The sequence below is a fragment of the Schistocerca americana genome, chromosome X (assembly GCF_021461395.2).
Source record: "Schistocerca americana isolate TAMUIC-IGC-003095 chromosome X, iqSchAmer2.1, whole genome shotgun sequence".
Taxonomy (NCBI): domain Eukaryota; kingdom Metazoa; phylum Arthropoda; class Insecta; order Orthoptera; family Acrididae; genus Schistocerca; species Schistocerca americana.
The window spans coordinates 248,960,820-248,981,883 of NC_060130.1; the positions used below are offsets into that span (position 1 = coordinate 248,960,820).

At 38.9% G+C, this 21,064-nt stretch overlaps 1 protein-coding gene across 1 annotated transcript in view; it reads left to right on the plus strand.

The window, feature by feature from the left end:
- The window catches only part of LOC124555943 (dystrophin-like), a 1,045,948-nt gene that overhangs the window by 162,980 nt on the left and 861,904 nt on the right, over positions 1-21,064 (plus strand). Inside the window, exons 9-15 of the mRNA XM_047129993.1 lie at positions 3,816-4,007; positions 5,830-6,011; positions 6,610-6,845; positions 18,087-18,325; positions 18,612-18,779; positions 20,402-20,524; positions 20,704-20,986. Coding sequence (XP_046985949.1) covers positions 3,816-4,007; positions 5,830-6,011; positions 6,610-6,845; positions 18,087-18,325; positions 18,612-18,779; positions 20,402-20,524; positions 20,704-20,986 — 1,423 coding nt within the window. The remainder of the gene's footprint in view (positions 1-3,815; positions 4,008-5,829; positions 6,012-6,609; positions 6,846-18,086; positions 18,326-18,611; positions 18,780-20,401; positions 20,525-20,703; positions 20,987-21,064) is intronic.

Consider the following 21,064-nt stretch of genomic DNA (forward strand, 5'->3'; position numbering starts at 1 on the left):
ATACATGGATGATCTAAAACTACTGGCAGCAACAAATCAACAACTCAACCAATTACTAAAGATAACAGAAGTATTCAGCAATGATATAAATATGGCTTTTGGAACAAACAAATGTAAGGAAAATAGCATAGTCAAGGGAAAACACACTAAACAAGAAGAGTACATATTGGATAACCACAGCGACTGCATAGAAGCGATGGAAAAAACGGATGCCTATAAATATCTAGGATACAGACAAAAAACAGGAATAGATAATACAAATATTAAAGAAGAACTAAAAGAAAAATATAGACAAAGACTAACAAAAATACTGAAAACAGAATTGACAGCAAGAAACAAGACAAAAGCTATAAATACTTATGCTATACCAATATTGACCTACTCATTTGGAGTAGTGAATGGCAAGCACCCGTATCATCTAACACAGCCACACATCGATCAAGACGCATCCAACACATGGCTAAGAAAAGGCAATATATACAGTGAGACGGAAGGATTCATGATTGCAATACAGGATCAAACAATAAACACCAGATATTACAGCAAGCATAATATTAAAGATCCCAATACCACAACAGATAAATGCAGACTTTGTAAACAACAAATAGAAACAGTAGATCACATCACAAGCAGATGAACAATACTAGCAAATACAGAATACCTCAGAAGACATGACAATGTAGTAAAAATAATACATCAACAGCTTGCCTTACAACATAAACTTATAAAACAACACGTTCCCACATACAAGCATGCACCACAAAATGTACTGGAGAATGATGAATACAAATTATACTGGAACAGAACCATTATAACAGATAAAACAACACCACATAACAAACCTGACATCATACTCACCAATAAAAAGAAGAAATTAGCACAACTAATCGAAATATCCATACCCAATACAACAAATATACAAAAGAAAACAGGAGAAAAAATTGAAAAATACATCCAACTGGCTGAGGAAGTCAAGGACATGTGGCATGAGGATAAAGTTGACATTATACCAATCATACTATCAACTACAGGAGTCATACCACACAATATCCACCAGTACATCAATGCAATACAGCTACATCCAAACTTATATATACAACTACAGAAATCCGTAATTATTGATACATGTTCAATTACCCGAAAGTTCCTAAATGCAATATAACATATACCGTACAGTTAAAAGGAAGTCACACTTGATCAAGGTCCGCGTCACTTTCCATTTTTGACCAGACATAACGTCTGAGAAAAGAAAGAAATAATAATAATAATAATAATAATAAAGAGTAAAATTATCTTGAAGTGTTTTAATGTAATAATCATGACAGTGATGTGTGTAGATCAGTTAATAGTACACTGCTTATGCATAATAACCAAGAAATTTCAATTCAGAAAAGTATAGCTTATGAATAACATGCATTTGAAAATTTGAGAAGTAATGTACATGTGTTGCATAATTAATTTAAGAACTGTAATAAGAACAGGCTCAGAAATTTGATTACATCATAATTGACTCAATATAAAATAAGAGTGCTTTCACAAGCTTAGTATTTCACTGAGCACAAAGGCTGTGAACAATGGTCTGCAAACTATGACTGTATGAGTGGGTAAATGAGGGGAATGCTATTTCTTCGTTATTTCTCCTACATTCAGGAATTTAGTTTATCTCCCTTCTTTAGTGGAGGGTCTTTTCCTTTCTTCCTTCCCTTACGCAGCTTTCTATGGTCTGCTGGCTGTATCTATGGACTCACATAATGTGCCACTTTGTTTTTTCAGCAGGTAGGTCAGCATTTGCTTATGTGACTTCACTGGACTGGAATGTGAGCAGGCTCTCACACGAGCAACTGAAAAATATCCAGTGTTCAGCGTAGCTATACTGAAGTGCCAAAGAAACTGGTAAAGGCATGTGTATTCAAATACAGATATATGTAAGCAGGCATAATATGGCTCTGTGGTCAGCAACGACTTATTAAGACAAGAAGTTCAAAAATGGTTCAAATGGCTCTGAGCACTATGGGACTTAACATCTGTGGTCATCAGTCCCCTAGAACTCAGAACTACTTAAACCTAACTGACCTAAGGATATCACACACATCCATGCCTGAGACAGGATTCGAACCTGCGACCATAGCGGTCTCGCGGTTCCAAACTGAAGCGCCTAGAACCGCACGGCCACACCGGCCGGCAAGACAACAAGTGTCTGGCACAGTTGTTAGATGGGTTGCTGCTGCTACAGTGGTAGGTTATCAAGATTTAAGTGAGTTTGAATATGGTGTTATAGTTGGTGCACAAGTGGTGGAATGCAGCATCTCCGAGGTAGCGATGAAGTGGGAATTTTCCGGTATGACCATTTCACGGGACCGACGACAACTGAAGAGAATCATTCAATGTGACAGAAGTGCAACCCTTCCACAAATTGCTGCAGATTTCAATGCTGGGCCATCAGCAAGGGTCAGGATGTGAACCATTCAACGAATCATCATCGATATGGGATTTCGGAGCCGGAGACCTCCTCATGCATCCTTGATGACTGCACAACACAAAGCTTTACACCTCGCCTGGGCCTGATAACAATAACATTTGACTGTTAATGACTGGAAACATGTTGCCTCGTCAGATGAGTCTAATTTCATATTGTATCAAGCAAATGGATGTGGATGTGTATGGGTATGGAGACAATCCTATAAATCCATGGACCTTGCATGCCAGCAGGTAACTGTTCAAGCTGGTGGAGACTCTGTAAGGGTGTGGGGCGTGTGCAGTTGGAGTGATATGGGACCCTTGACACGTCTAGATACAATTCTAACAGGTGACACATACGTAAGCATCCTGTCTGATTACCTGCATCCACTGTGCATTCCGATGGACTTAGGCGATTCCAGCAGAACAATGTGACACACCACACGTCCAGAATTGCTACAGAGTGCCTCCAGGCACCCTTCTGAGTTTAAACACTTCTGCTGCTCACCATACCCCCCAGACATGAAAATTATTTAGCATATATGGGATGCCTTGCAACATGCTGTTCAGAAGAGATCTTCACCCGCTCATACTCTAATGCATTTATAGATAGCCCTGCAGGATTCATGGTGTCAATTCCCGCCAGCACTACTTCAGATGTTAGTCGAGTCCATGCCACATCGTGTTGCGGCACTTGTGCATGCTCACGGGGGCCCTACACTATAGGCAGGTGTACCAGTTGCTTTGTCTCTTCGGTGTAGTAAGTTCTAGAATAACTTGCCATTTTTGAGACTCATAGCTTATGTACTATTTTGTTTTCACAAAATTATCTGAGTATTTTGGAAACTGAAATATGTAAAAATATATATCCATCTGCTAAAATTTATTTTTAGGGGTTGTGATCCCCTTCTTGAATCCACACCTAATGCCGTGTAGCAGAGAATAATTAAAATTTTTATGTGGCTCAGTGCTCAAATGCAAATCTTTCAGTTGGATGCCACATTGATGAATTGTGTATCCCTAATCTACTCCAGTTATTGATCTGGGTAAAGGGGACCTACTGTTTAACTTGGAGTCTAAACCATGTGTCCTTCCTGGCAAGTTCTCATTGAGAAGTAAAGGTAAATTGATGGTAGACTGAAAATATTTGTGGTCCGACCAGGATTTGATCCTATGACCTCGATGTTTCTAGGCGCACACACTTCGCCGCTTGACAACACAGCACAAGATGATGTCGTGGCAAGTCGGCAAATGTTGAATTTAGTTTAGTCTTTATAGTTCTTGTGTTGGTATGTTTCAGCATTATTTTACACAGACTAATATTTCATTGTCCCTGTTTCTTATTTTTTTATTACTAGGCCCTACCATTTAGTGCTCCACCATCTCGACCTATCAGCCTCGCAACAAATGTGTCTGTTGAATTGGGAGGTTACCAAGTTGCCCTGGAAGAAGTTCTTACATGGCTGCTAGAAGCTGAGGATAAGCTTAGCCAGTCACCTGTGTTGGCTGGTGATTTAGAGACAGTCAAATCCCAGTTTCATGCACATGAGGTGAGTTTATTGACTAGTATACAAGATGAATTTACTCATATTTTTTAATCTTGTTGAGTCAAGTGTAGAATAATATTCCTATTGATTGTACTGTAACATTATCATGTGATATTAACACACATGCCATCACATAATTAGTCAAAGAAGAAAAATAAAATTTGTATTGTCTGGATATTTCACTTAAATATTTTCATCTTCTGTACTCTTCCAACACAATTTCTTTTGTGATCATTTTCTTCCCTTTCATGTAGAAAATATCCCATTACTTTCTTTATTACTACTTGGTTATATAATTTTATAGGACATTCCTTGTAAGTACTTGCCAAGTCAAAACTATTCATTTTCTCTGGTTTTAAGGAGTTACAGCTAAATAAATTGATATGCAGGAATTGGAATGCTGGTCTCTCAGGCTGCTTCAGAAGACATTGCTTACATATTGAGTGACTTGAAAATCTGTTGTAATACAGCATAGATGAATAACAGTGAAAAAGAATCATACGTAGCCAACTGTCTGGTTCATTGTCACCAAAGCAGAAATGAGCTAATAATGCTCTGACACTAAAACAAAAGCAGCAAATTCTACATACATGTGACATCAGGGCACCTACCAAACGGAATGGTGTTTACCGGCTAGTCTTACATCCACAATTGATGTGTACACAGTCACAGACAGTGCAGTATGGCACAGAGAAGATGCCTGCCAGGCTTTCTGTGGTGGAGGTCCATGGGAAGAATGGAAGCAGGACAGTTGCACACTGATGTGGCCTGATGGCTTAATGTGAATTGTTCTGTTGTTTTTTGGATGTGGCAATGGTTTATGGAGAGTGAAACTGTATCCCGAAGACCAGGTTGGGGCTGACCACATGTAACATCAATCTATGAAGCGTCTTCACAGAAGGGAACTTCTAGAGTGGACCCGTCAACATGCCACCTGTCTGGTTGAACAGAGGGTCAGTGTTCTTTTCATAGATGAGTCCTAATTTGGTTTGGATCACATCTGGAGTGAACATGGAACATGCTTTCTGGACCCAACCATTGTGGAAAGAGACTGACATGAGGAAGATTCCTAATGGTGTGGGCAGGGATTATGTTGACCACTCAAGTACCTCTTTCTGAAATTGTATGGTTAAATTGGCAAGGTTTAACTTCTGTCAGATATCATGTCGAGATCTTGGGGCCTAATGTGCAGTTGTTGCGAGTGCTGTGGGTCCAGACTTCGTATTGCTGGATGATAATGCTCGACCTCATAGAGCACGGGTGGTTGATGTTTTCCTGGAAATGGAAGATATTGCACGCATGGCATGGCCTGCTCGCTCTCCTGATTTGCACTAGGGACCCAGGTTGCATCACGTCAGCTCTCACCAACCACTCTCAAAGACGTACGAGCAGTGCTTCAGTATGAGATTTATGGCATCATTTACAGCATCCCCCATAATTTGTCAGGCCTGTATTGGTGCCAGAGGTAGTCACACCCCATAGTGAGCACATTAATGAGTTGTCAGAATATGTGTGTAAATCTGTTAAGTTGTAGAAAATGAGGAACATCTTTGTCTACCATTATGCATGTTGCAGTTGTTTATGTTGTGTATTATTTATATTGTTTCTACTTTACTATCACCAGATTATACTGTTTTGTGGCAAAATAAATGCAGCCTTGCAAAATTTTGGTTTGTTGCTTTAATTTTGTACACCAGTGTATATTGAATCACTTGATGATATGTTTGTAATTAGAGAAAGCTTAATATTACCACTAGAAATTCATTGGAAAGCAAACTTCAATTCACCCCAGTAAAAAAGACTAAAAAGAATTTAATGTATACAGGAATTTCTGCATGAACTGGCTGGCCATCAGGAAGGTGTGCGAGCAGTCCTAGAAGAAGGAGCCCATATGGTTTCTGAAGGTGGTTTGTCTCATGATGAAGAAGATGAAGTGAGGGTACAAATGAGACTACTTAATTCCCGTTGGGAGGATCTAAGGATCAAAGCTATGGAACGTCAAACAAGGTTTGTTTTGTGTTTACTCTTGTTATTATCATCTTCTATTTACCAAAGATGCATTCTTTTATTTTAAGACATTAAATTTAGCTTTTCTGAAAAATAATAATGATACTAAAAAGAAAGTAAGGGAGAGTAGGGTCCGACACACCTTTGACAATGGGGTCAGTGCAGGTGGAGCCCAAGTTCAGATTGAGACAACAAGAGGAAAGACGCTGACCATATTTGATTCAAAAGAACCATCTCAGCATTTGTGTGAAGTGATTTAATGAAACCGTGTTAAACCTAAATATGGGTGCCTAAGTAGGAAATTAACCACAGCTCTCCCCTCTCCGTGCGACTCTGGCCTCTTAATTAAAAAACTTTGTCATGTATTCTTAAGGCTTTTCTTTTCATTTAGTTGTTTTGTACACTAGGACAAAGGAAGGTAAATAATTTTGTCTACACTCTACCAATGTGAAAATATGCTGCCTACAGTCGCATCTTATTTTTACTTAGTATATATGACTCAGTTTATAAAGTACAAGTGATAACACACTAGTTATGGAGTGACTAATGAGTTTCAAATTGTTTGCTGTATCCTAACAAAGAGGTTTCTGATTTATAGGATCCATGAACTCTTGATGTCACTGCAGCAGCAACAGTTAGATCAACTGAGACAATGGTTGACAGACACAGAAGATCGCATTTCACACATGGCTGAAGTTGCAAATGATCCTGAAACTCTGCAGGAGCAGATAGAACGTCATCGTGAACTGCAGAACGATTTGTGTGCACAGCAGAAGGTGGTTGATGCACTGTCACACATGGTGGTGGTTGTTGATGACAATAGTCCTGAGAGTGGTAAGCTTAGACAGTCAGTAAAGCAGCATATTTCTAAATATAAAATAAAATAAAGTGTACTGACAGTTATTTATAAAGATGACTTGTATTTTTCTTGTCTCTACATAACTCATTTAGAAATCATATTATTAGCAATATTCAAATTCTTTGATGTGAACTATGTTATTGGCAGAATTCCTTCATAAAAATAACAGGAAATTAAAAGGAATTCAGAGTTTTTATTATAATTTTTTCTTATACTGCATCAGAAACAGTGTTCTGGTTCTCCAGTTGTAGGCTCTAATCAGCACCAGAAGCACTTAAAGTAATTTCAATAATTATTTTGTATATCTTAGTTTAATTGATTATGTGCTTCTTGGTGGAAGAGACGAGAAGTAGTTCTGTAGTACTTTCTTTATGGAGTAGATGCCTGCTGCCCACAGTCGGCTGCAGGCTATGTTCACAACAGTTGATTGGCTTCATATGTATACTGCAACTTGCACTGGTAGACTAATAGCAAGGTGACCTTCTGTTGTCACCAAAGCATAGCAGAGTTTGCCAATTTCTCTTCTTGCCTGCATGGATGGCAGAGAACCCTGATCCAGTATCAAGAAGCCACATGATGGTGGCTGACGGGTTATGCCCCAATCTGGAACTGTTTTATGGGAAAAGATAAATGTGACAGATGGCTTAATGAAGATATTTGAAGCACTGCTCCCTGCTGTTGATGATACTGAGAATGGGTTGCAGGCAGCTGCAGACTGTCAACCTATTGTAACCAACAACATCTGTCAACTGGGATCCGGGACCATTAATGATTATTTTCATATATTGTCAGAACTCCTGAAGACAGCTATCCTACTTACAATCTTCCAGCACAGCTTTTGATTTGCAGTATCATTTCAAGGATGGAGGGTGAAGGAGTGTATGAAGCAGAAGCATTATCAGTTTTGTGGTGATCTTATCTTCATCTTCCTCAAATTGTGACGCAGGGTGGAGACTTGTAGAATCAGCCTGGTTAAGTCAGGCATGCACAGTACATCAGAAGCAGTCACCAGCAAAGCAGAATATGTGTGGAATACACTCTTTTTATTATTATTATTATTATTCTGCAAAACTTTGGGATTGCCAGATGAAAAATGACCATCTAGGAAACAATTTGGATATCAAATTTTGAGATTGAGACTATTAAAATGTTAGTTGTTAATTGCTAAAGCATGTGGAGCAAAGCTCCAAAATTCACCACTCCAAGAAAGTGATCACCCTCAAATAATACTAGGAACTGAGAGAGCTAGCTGAAATGCAAAGTGGAAAGTAGAAATATTCAGCAACACATGGAATGCATATCACAAAGATAATTAGGCTCCCTGTGAAAAAAGTTTTGTGATAACAACCAGAGGGGTTAAATCTAGCAAGGTCCAAAATTAACCTGACTGTGAACTTACATGGACAAGTGTGACAAGCAATTATGGACACACATAACTTGTATTAATAATCAAATTTTCCATTGGCCTCCAGATTCAGATATATTGGTAATTGAGTCATTCAAAGATTGCATAAATTAGATAGCACTGAAATAATCAAACTACTTGGTGACTGTAATCAACATGAAAAACTATACACTCATTACTTATATATGGAAAACAGTCTTGAGAAGTAATGCTGAACACCAACTTGTGCATCAGTAAGAAGGGCTGTCTAGCTTACAACTTACCGGTCAGCCCCAGGTAGAATAGCTATCAGAAAAATCCCAGAAAAATTTGAACTTCTGAAAGGTCAACAAATTTATCAAAATTCTGAAAGGTCAACTAATTTATCAAAACTATCCATTCAGGCTCTTGTGAACTGGTCTGTATGGAAACTGAAGACAACTGAGAAAAAGCTGAAATATTTAATTCCACATTTAGAAATATATTCATACAGGGAGGTGCTGCTACTGTACTAATGCTTGACTGTTACGTACACTTACAAATGAGAGGCATTGAAATGATCATTACCTGTATATATGTAAAAAATGTTAAGATACATGAGGCACCAGGTCCTTATGAAATTTGTGTTAGGCTTTACATTGAATAAATCACAAAATTGGCCCCCATCCTTGCCCATATTTAATGAGAATCTCTTGTATAAAAAATAGTCTTGCACAACTGGAAGGAGAAAGAGTCACTCCTGCTTATAAGAAGGGTATGCAAACAGATACAAAGAATTACATACCCCCGTATCTGATGATGTTCCTTGAAGCAAATTATCTTATCTCAAATAATTAACACATCTATATCCACATAAATACTCTGCAAGCCACCATATGGTGCATGGCGGAGGGTACCCTGTACCATTACTTGTTGTTTCCCTTCCTGTTCCAGTCACAAATAGAGCGAGGGAAAAATGACTGCCCGTATGCCTTCATATGAACCTTAATTTCTTGTACTTTATCTTCTTGGTCCTTATGCTCAGAGTATGTTGGCAGCAGTAGAATCGTTTAGCAGTCAGCTTCAAATGTTGGTTCTTTAAATTTTCTCAATAGTGTTTCTTGAAAAAGAACATCACCTTCCCTGCATGGATTCCCATTTAAGTTCCAGTAGCATCTTTGTAATACTTGCATTTTGTCCAAACCTATTAATAACAAATCTAGCAGCTTGTCTCTAAATTGCTGTATTGTCTTCCTTTAATCTGACCTGGTACAGATCCCAAACATTCAAGCAATACTCAAAAATAGGTCGCAGCAGCATCCTGTATGCAGTCTCCTTTACAGTTGTACCACTCTTTACTAAAATTCTTCCAGTAAACTGAAGTTGACCATTTGCCTTCCCTACTACAGTTCTCACATGCTAGTTCCACCTTGTATCACTTTGCAATGTTACGTCCAGATATTTTAACAATTTGACTGTGTCGAGGAGGACACTAATATTACTGTACCTGAACATTAAAGGTTTGATCTTCCTACTCATCCACATTAAGTTACAGTTTTCCACATTTGGTGCTCGCTGCCATTCATCACACCAACTGGAAGTTTTGTCCAAATTATCTTGAATCTTCCTACAGTCTCTCAACTTCGACAACTTACTGTACACCATGTCATCATCAGCAAACAGCTGCAGATTGCGGCCTGCCTATCCACCAAATCATTTATGTACATAGAGAACAACAGCGGTCCTATCTCACTTCCCTGAGGCACTCCTGGAGATACCCTCATCTCTGACGAGCACTCGCCTTTGAGGACAACATACTGGGTTCTATTGTTTAAGAAGTCTTCGAGCTATTCACATATCTGTGAACTTATTTCATATGCTCATGCCTCTGTTAACAGCCTTCAATGGGGCACTATGTCAAATGCTTTCCAGAAATCTAGAAATATGGAATCTACCTGTTGCCCTTTATCTGTAGTTCTCAGTATATCATGTAAGAAAATGGCAAGCGGAGTTTTGCACGACCAATGCTTTCTAAAACCATACTGATTTGTTGCCATAAGCTTCTCAGTCCCAAGAAAGTTTATTATACAATTTCAAGAGAAACCACCCAAGTGAAACAAGGCTCACTCTGTATCTGGCAAATAGCAGACGCAAGTGAACAGGTGGGTTCTGTCAAAATGCATCTGGTACCATGCCACACTGTTAAACTACAACCAAAATGTGATTGTACTGCCTATCTTCATAAATATGTGATGGTCTCAAAAGTTTGTTAACTTACAGAACCCAGTGCAGTACAATGAATGGTGTAGGCTCAAAAACCTGCTTATGTTCTCAAGGTAAATACACAATTTTTCAGTCAGTTGCCACTCAAACTCTTTGCTGACAATACTGTTGTCAGAAGGAAAGTATAATTAGTAGATGGCTATAAGGAAATGTTGAATGAATCCAACAGTATTTCCGCTTTGTGTATTGAGTAGCAGTTTTCCTTTTGAATGAGAGTAATTGCAAGATAATGCCCATCAACAAACAGAAAGTACATCAAAGTATCCAACTACAAGTGGTAAATGTCTGGTGCATGTCACATTGTTTAAAACTTTAAGAGTAATACTATAGCTGAATGAGCACATGAGCACTTGAAGGCAAATATAAGACCTGATTGTGGGAACGTGCAGTCCATCTGTAAAAGAAATTGCCGATAGGATACTGATGTGACACTAATGTGACCTATTCTACAGTACTGCTCTGCAGTTTGGAGTCCTTTCAAATAGGCATGAAAACGGACATCAAAAAATTCAGAGGCATTCTGCAAAGTTTAAAAACGTCAGTACTGCCTGCATGAAAGTGTAATGGAAATAATCGTGGAGCTGAAATGAGTGTCTCTGGAAGAATGCCAACATCAGTCTCATGAAACACAAATGGATGAATTCGTAGAACTGGTATTTAAGAAAGACTGAGCAACAATTCTGATGCCTCATATTGGGGGGGGGGGGGGGGAGTCGTAACACAAAGAACTGTTGTGTAACATAAGCGTAAGGTGGTAGGCATTGGTAGGCATGTTCCCCTACATCTAAAAGGTGATGTTTTTTCAAGTTTCACACCAGTTACGTAAGAGTGTTATTAATAGTGCCACTGTGAGGATGCAAATCTGGTTCACTTTAAATAAATGCTGTAATGGTTGTGAGTGTTAGTTACCTTTGAGATTGGAATTGGTGAGTTGGTGTTAGTCAAGGATGCCTTTACAGTGACAAAGACGCCATTATCAGCTCTTCACTGGGCTTGAATAAGGCCAGTTAATATGGCTATGAGAAACCGGATGTTTCTTTGGAGATACTGCAGAAAGATTTGGTAGGAATGTAGCCACTGTACATGATTTCTGGCAGCAATGGTTACAAGAATATACAGTCTCAAGAAGACTAGGCTCCAGAAATCCATGTGGCACTGTCGAGAAAAAAGACCATTGTATTCGGCGTATGGCTCTGGTGCATCATATTGCACCAGAAGCAGCAATCTGAGCAGCAGTTGGCACTGTAGTCACACAATGAACTGTTAAAAATTGGTTGCTTCAGGGACAGATCTGGGCCAGATGCCCTGTAGCATGCATTCCATTGACCCCAAACTACCATCATTTGTGACTTCAATGGTGTCAAGCGAGAGCTCATTGGAGGGCAGGTTGGAGGTCTGTTGTTTGTTCTGATGAAAGCTGGTTTTGCCTTGGTGCCAATGGTGGCTGTGTGTTGATTAGGAGGGGGCCAGTTGAGGACCTGCAACCAACCTGTCTGTGTGCTAGACACGGGGACCAACACATACAGTTATGGGCTGGGGTGTGATTTCTTATGACAGCAGGAACAATCTCGTGATTATCCCATGCATTCTGACTGCAGATTTCTACGTCAATCTCGTGATTCTGCCTGTTGTGATGCCATTTGTGAGCAGCATTCAAAGGGGTGTTTCCCAACAGGATAACACTCAGTCACATACTGATGTAACCCAACATGCTGTACAGTGTATTGACATGTGGTCTTGACCTGCTTAATGAGCAAATTCAGGACATCAGATGGCAACTACAGCATCATCCATAACCAGCACTTGCTGTCCATGTGTTAACCAAGCAAGTTCATCAGCATGGAAATCCAGCCCATGAACTGATAATGATTACCTGTACAATACAATGCATGCATGTTTGCATGCTTGCATTCAACTTTCTGGTTACACCAGTTATGAAGGTACCAGCATTTCAAATTTGCAATGGCTTATCTCATGCTCACTTTAACCTGTGACCTTGCAATGTTAATCACTTACATATGTTACCTAGACAAATGTATTCTGAAATTTCATTGCTCTAAATTAATTATTTTTTGGCAGTGCAAGTTTTTTGCATCAGTCTATGTATAATGAGGAAATTATAAGAGAGAGTAAGGTGCATCCTGAGGCATGTAAACAGTAATTTTCCCCTCACTCCATACATAAATTCCAATAAGACAGAAGATTGCTGATATTGGTATGAAGTACCATCCACTGTTTGTACGGCTTGTTGTGAAACATGTACGTAGATTTAGAAATACCTAACTCCCCTCTTGATGACTATTATACAGTGATAAACACTTGCATGGTAATATTGTTTGCTGCCACCAGAAATATTTAAGTAAAAAAATTGGGATGTTGGTCTGAGCTCCTCCCTGCTTTCTTAGGCTTTTTGAGGAGATATATCCTTGCTTTTCTTTGTCCAATTGCTGCTAGACATGCTGTCTATGATGGGCTTAGAACTAATGTTCAGCTTTGTTGTTTCCACACATAAAATACAAATCATTATCAGAGGTGAATGATGTGCTAATTGATAGGAGAAAGGTCTTATAACCATGTGAGGATCAAACTATGAACCTTTGAATTTGTACTCTGATGCTTACCTACACAGCCATCAAGCTAATTCAGTAATACATATACTATTCAGTTGTTTCCATTCTATTATCCATAAACATTATACTTCCAATTTTCCTGGCCATCTTAACCTATTGCATATTCTTAAATGAAGCATTGCAATATCTATATCTGTCACAAATTGTTTGTTTTTGTGTTATTTTACTCACTATGTGTTTAGGTGGTCTCACTGTCATCATTAAGTGGATGACCTGTTTTTACACAACAGTTTCTAGAGAAAATCATTGGTAGATTTTTAAATTATTGTGCGAGGTTGCCAATAATCTATTTTTCATCTTGCAATGATAGTAACAGGTTAAGCTGGACATAGTATTTGTAGATGTGATACAATGAACTGTTCCAATATGAAAAGTGATATACAACTATTTTTCTTTTAATGGTAAAATTTATAGATTGAATAGTTGAATTACAATGACTGCAAGTACATCAGGGACCATGTTGGTGGATATTTCTCAAACAGCTTGACAACAAATTATTAGAGAAAAATCCCCCATTCTTAGATTGTGTTAATATTTCTATGGGGGATGCACGGATGACACATTCCTCATCAGTGAAATGGTCGATGAAGATATACACTGCATTCTTCAGTAGTATATGCGGCTACTATTTACAGAATTAAACTGTTACCTTGATACACAAAACATTTTTAAGAGATAATACCTTTTCTGGTTCTCAGTTCCTAAATGGAAAGACAAAGAAAGAAATAAAAATTCCACCCACAGACAAATTCAATGGCACTTTGGGACACGCAGTATGTCGAAAACTGGCCCATATGGATTTATATTTATGTGCAAATAGCTGCCACCATCCCATGCAATCTATGAGTGTACTCAGAACCCTGGCACACACAGCACACATCATTGCCAATGAGAGAAGTCTGGAGGATGAGCTTCTACACCTGAGAAGAGTTTTTGAAGCCAATGGGTACACTCCACAGCAGATATGTAAGGCACTATAAATGAAACCAACAATGGGCATAAGAAATGCAGAAGAAGACACGGAAAGTTTTAAATCCATGGCTTTTCTGTCATATGTGGGAAGCCTATCACTAAAATGGGAAGGATCCTCAGTAAATACAAAGTGAAAGTGATTTTTTGCCCTCCACCAAACACAGCAGCACTCCTGGGTTCTGTTAAAGATGATTTGGTGCTTCAGAAACCTGGGGTCTACAAGATCCCCTGTGAGTGTGTCCGTTCATACACTGGAAAGATGACACATATAGCCAGGAGAGATGCACAGAGCACTGCAGGTACAGCCGGCTCTTACAGCCTAATAAATCTGTGGTGGCAGAGCATTGTAGTGACACTGGCACTCTATGACATATGATAGCGTCAAAATTTTGGCCTCAACTTCATCTTTCTGAGACTCAGTAGTGAAATGAGCAATTGAAATTTGGTTGGTGCTGAATTTAATTAAGAGACATAGCAGCTTCAGCGTGAACAAATCATGGAATTTGGCAATTTCTGTAGTAATCTCACAAAGATGCCGCAACGGTGCAGCTCACAGTGATACATCTATATCACCGTGTGGATGACAGCGCAGTCATAGATCTAATTCCATGCATATGTCATACCTCTTCGCCACTGATCAACCTCTCTGGGCACCTTGTTTACCTGTGGCACACGCACAGTGGTGCAGTCCATGCGTTTAAAAGGATGAAGCTAGTACTGGAGCATCAGTCACCTCAGCTCACCCTGATGATGGCTGGACAGTATTCAGCCAAAATATTAGAAGAAGAAATCAAATTTATGTGGCTGCATACTTGATATTTTATGGCAGAAAAGGAGACTATCGACACTAGCAACAGGTTCTACATATCCATTACTTTTCAGTTTTTTGCTTTAGAGATAGTTTTACTTTTGTCTTTGTTCATAATTTTATTTTACTGATATTGGTATTCTTTCCCTGGGTGGTTGCCCATGATGCAACCAACAATATAAGTGTATACTGTGGGATGCCACAGCTGCAGTCTGCAGGCAACACTACTGCAGGAGATTGTATATAACATGGCAATAACATAACCAGACTACTTCATTTTCAACCAATCTTCCAGCTGCCATCACAGTAAGAGATGGCACCAGCCTCGCAGCTGGCGGCATGCCTGTAACAGTACACAGAGCTGCAATCATGGGCACCTGTTACCTTCTGCAAGATCATGTGCCTGCTGTATGCACACCCATATCCTTTTGCCAGACGGGTATTAAGGCACCATTTGGCCAATCCATGGCAGTGTGCTTGGTGTGAATTCACCGTGTACATCGCCAAGCTGGTCGAGGATCAGTTACCACCTCATCCAAGTCATCAAGCCATCACTGGGTGCCTGCTCTGCGCCATCTTGCTGGACTTCACCTTCAGCCCATCCTCCAGCTCACCACTGACCATCCAGGGCTGTCGCATCATTGGACATCACTTCCGAGCATCCATGGCCTGCCTCACTGGATGTCATCTCTGACCTTATAGGGCTCTCGCTTCACTGGATGTCATTGCCAACTTTCCAAGCCTCCCACTGCTCTGGATTTCAACCCTGATCATCCAGGGCTCCCATCTTGCTCGATGCCATCTCTGGCCATTCAGGACTGCCATCTCACTGAATGCCATCTCTGAATATCCAGGGCTACCACCTCACTGGAAGCCATCTCAGACCTTTCAGGGCTACTAAATCACAGAACTTTGATTGCTACTTGTCATTGAGTGTGCTGCCACTTTCAGCTGACCACAGCCTTATCAGATTGTACCTGTGCCATTGTGATTCAGTTCATTATTGTCAATAAAAGTATAGTTTTTCTCTGCCAGCTGTGCACCTCATTTGCAGTGCACCACTCCCTTTGATCATGAACACAAAACTTGGCTTTGTGGTTAAGGATAAAAGTAAAAATATAAATGATGACAGAAGAAAACTTCAGAAACCAAGATCACCAAAAAACCATTTTATTGGATGACAGGTTTAGACAGAGATATGCTGTCATTATCGGATCTGCAAGACGATGAACAGTAGTTGATAGGAAATGGAATTATAATATAGCTCTACTTTAAAATTTGTACCATTTACTGTCCATTGTTGTTGCAAGTCATTTCACACTGCACATGCACTTTAAACTACCATGAAGATCACTAAACATCAGCACATCAAAAACTTACCTAAAAGCCTAATTATATTGTGCTGACTGCAAGTGTTAATGTTCGGTACCAGCTGGCAACTGACACAACCGTCACAATGTATGTCCACTGGCACTGTGGCAGCTGACCAGATTATCATCTTGTGAATAACATAAAACAGATACATAATATGATTTTTACCCCCTGGGCAGAGCTTTGCACATATTAAGCATGTACAGTTGGACTATGGTTCAGGTCCCCTAGTACTAGCTGGATGAGACAGTTATCATGTTGGAGGAAAGAAAATGCATACCATCTTCAATAGGAGGGTAATTAGTTAAGTTCTATGATGGTCCAATCAACCTCCAGGTTGATAACTTTTATTTTGACAGTAATAGATGACTTCATTTTATGAGGGCTATCCAGAAAGCAAGAGATGTTTTGAAGTAAAAAAATTAACATTGTGGAAAAATTTTATCACATACATTTTATAGATACTCTGAAGCTATTGTTCCACATAATCGCCATTCAAATTGAGGCACTTATCATACAGTGGAACAAGTTTTTTAGTACCCTCTCTGTAGAAATCTGCCACCTGTGATTGCAACAACTGGTTTGTACTGGCATGCAGTTTAGTGTCAGTATCGGGGCCTTGTGTAGTGATTCATATCTTCATTGCTGGCACGATGTGGTAGTTACTCAGTGCCAAATCCGAGCTGTCTGGTGGATGATCAAACACTTTCCATCCAAAACCCCATAGGAGCTCTTAGGTATTACTGGCCATTTGTTGATGTGCATGGTTATGAGAAAACAAAACTTTAATGCTAAGTTTTCCTCGATACTTGTTTTGTATCACCTGCCATAATTTTGTCAGTATTTAACAATACCTCTCTGAGTTAACTGTTGTGCCATGTTCAAGGAAATCAATGAGAATCACTGTATTGGAGTTCCAAAATGCAGTATCCATAATCTTCCTTCTCAACAGTGTTTGCAAACACTTCAGTGGTTTCTTAGGAATATTTGTGTCTCACCATTCCATTGACTGCCTTTTTGTTTCGCGATCAGCATGCTTCACACAAGTCTCTTCTCCAGTTGTGATACAGTCAGTAACTTTGTTACCATTTTTCTCATAATCATCTAGGAAGGTCAGTGCTGCAGTCTGTCTCTATTTTTGTGGTCTTCCATTAGAATTTTGGGAACCAACCTAGCACAAAATTTGTGGTAATCTCACTTCTCTGCCACAGTTTCATGCACCAACCGCCATTAAATTTGGGGAAAGTGTTGAAAAAATTTCATAATTCTGAAATAAGTTTTCATGAATTTTTTTCATTGATTTTCATAACCAGTTCATCAGTCTCAAGGCTACGCCTACCACTGCAGTCTCATCGTGATCATTGGTATGGCCATTTTTAAAATCACTCAGCTTTTGTTCATTATTCCTTTTCCATACACATCACAGTTGCAATAAATTTCAGTTGGTTGGCAGCTTCCTCCCCCCCCCCCCCTCCCCCAAAAAAAAACCCTGATCACAGAATAGAATGCATCTCCCAAGTGGCAGGATTTTCTATTAACACATCACAGAAAACAAAGTAGCAGAGAGACAAAACACAAACTACCACTGCTGGAAGTGTACAGAGTGTAGGAACGTTACGGTCCCAAGATGGCAGCTGTAGCTCACCCACCACCGCGATAGAACAAAATGTCTGTTACTTTCAGGATAGCCCTCGCAGTTTTAATCACTATAATAGTTGTTTCTTCTACATATCCATATTTCCCATGTGCCTTTGAGTTCCCATTTTAAGTTTGAGATTATCTGTTTCAGCATATGCTCAGATGGAGGACCAGCTGACAGCTTTGGGAGAGCGCTGGGCGCATATATGCCAATGGACAGAAGATCGATGGGCGCAGCTGCAACATCAAGCAACAGTATGGGGTCCAGTTACAAAGAAGCTACAGTTTGTGCAGTCAGCACTTGATACCTGTGAAACACAGCTTAAAACAATGGAGGCTACACCATTAGAGGAGATGGGCCAGGTTATGGAAAGAGTTCGCACGCTGCAGGTACATGCTATTTTTGGAACATTGTTGGAATGCATTAATTTATTGGACTATAGGTTGACCATAATTGTAAGAAACTGAACTGTTATATGTGTTTTCATAATAAAAACATTTGAGAAAATTTGGAGTTGATTTTGGCTTGTCTGAAATTACGTTGTTTTGTGTGCATACACACTTTTGTGTGTGTAAGAAGTACCTAAATTGTAGCATAAAGTAGAATTGGCCTTAAATTAACAATTTTAGATCACTTTTTCTGTTTATATTCACAGTTACATGTTTTCCTTTGTAGACAATCCGAGTTGAAATGGATGATCACCAGAAAAAAATCATTGCCCTTCAGGATTTAGCTCAAAAGCTGCAGGCCGGTTCTGCTACTGACAAAATTCTTGAAAAGATAGAAATGCTGCAGGACCGATGGGATGCTCTGATACAAATAATGGAAGTTCAAGGTCAACGTGTAAGTCTAATTCTGCGTACAAACTTGTTCAGTGTATGTATAGAAACGTCAGTGTTAAATGATTTCCTTAAGAATATAGCAGTTGACTAACATATGGCTGTTAGTTGCAGAAATATTTATTACCCTACAGTAATTGCAAATCCTGTTCAATGTGGAAAATTGTTGTCTTGACACAGTTACGTTGCAGTGTTGGAACAGTGTGTGTCATGAGTATACCATGTTAAATGATTCTTCTATTGCTGCTTAGTAAAATAACTTCATGTTTATAAATGAAAACCACAAAAATTTGGATGTTCCATAGTATTAACTTATACAGTTAACTGGTTTTCGTTGTGCAAACTCTTCGAACCACAATGTCACATTTGACCATGCAATTACACAAGATGTCTACAGTAGGGTACATGGATTCCTGTGGGGAGGGGGGAAGGGGTGCTGTTAGTGCGGTAACCCCCTTGTAATAATAGTCTATGTACAGGTGTGTTTGGTTCTCCTAGAAATTGGATAAGTACTACACCAGTCGTGACCTTACTCTGGCTGAATGAAGGGCACCAGAAGGAAGGACAGGTGTTTACATGATGGTAGCATTGTAAGCCAAAAACCAGTAAACTAAATAAATTAATATTGTAAAACATCCACTTTTGGTGCTTTTCTTTTGTAATTTGTAGGTGTATGTGGTCCTCTAAGCTCTGAAGAAACAAATTTGTAAATTGATATATGTTATGTTTCTTCTTTGTGTGTCTGTCCACTACACAAAACCACCACATTATGGTGACTGATTAGCTTTACCCATTCCATTCATTTAAAAATATTTATAGAACACTCTGAATTCCTCGCTGCAGAAAGTGCCAAAATATTTACCATGAATATTGTATCCCACTACACCGATATCGGAGACGTGCCTACCTTCTTTGTATTTCAGTGTCTTGTAGAAGATTTTCGCAGTTATTTATATTTTTTGTTTAAATGAATTTTGTTTAAATGAATTTCTCGCAAAACAAACTACAGCATCAGCCTAACAGCTACATAATTATCATACAAGCTACACTGATATTTTAAAAAGATATAACTTCCTCAGAAAAATAAAATGGAAACAAGGCTAGCCTTGACAAAACAAGCAATTAGAAGATGTCATTTAGGAAACCTACATTTTATTTGTCTGTGTGAATGAATGAAACTTGAGAGAAAATAACAAGTGGCTACATATTGTTAAATAAGAGAACTTCTGCTTATTTCTCTGATTTTCTTCATTCAGTTTTATTTTCTTCAGAAGAAAAATCATTGAGATATTTGCATTGTTTTCTGCAATCTCTTGACCCTTTTCCCAGCCCATGCACGCCAATGCATTACATTTTTATTCATTATTTCTCCCCCCATCTGCTCCAACTACTCCCTTTTTGTGTAGTTTGGCTAGAAACTGTTACCATTATTCTGCTGCTTATTCAAAAAATGTATCAGTAAGGTTGATACATGTGTTCCTTATAAATTGATATTTGATTAGTAAGGTATAATAATAATAATCAATCAAGTGGATTCACTTTGTAGTATAATAATCCCTTGGTACTGATAAAACCTTAAATGTTAGGGTGTACTTTATTCATGCAGTTTTGTTTCCTTTCAAACAGATAAATAGCTCCGGATTTGAATTCAGCATAAAACCAATTGCTACTGAAAGCAGGTCTGAAGTATCCTCTCAAGATGATGAATGGAGCAGGAGTTCTAATTTTACTTTGCAGTCTAGTCAAGAGGTAATGGTTTTACACAATTAAAATTTATATAATTTTTGATTTATGCTGTCATTTTCAATAAATGCATATTGTTTGTTGGTGAATTTGTTGCTGGTTTCATCATTCACCAACTAACATTAATGTCTGCAGAGTTCAGAAGATCCAACATGAATAAAAAAAAAAATGTAATGTGTTTCCAGATTCTACAACATGCAAGTCCAAAGAAACGTCGTCTCGCAACTGTTAATCGGCTTGAGTTTGATACAAAACTTGCACTTTTTCAAAAATGGTTGGACCATATTGAATCAAGGTTAGATACCTGTAAAGAAGGAAGTAGTTCTGAAGGCAGCACATTTAACAACTACAGTTTGGAAGAACAAATAGCAATTTATGAAGAAAGTCAGTCAGATATAGAGATTCATGAGGAGGATTATAAGCAGCTTGTAAGCCTTGCCAAAGTGATGATAAGGGAGCTGCAGATCCGTAAGTTACAAACTTTGCATGAGGTTTCTCTCTTCTACAGTTTGACACCTTAAGAGTTAAAACCTTATTCATTCATTT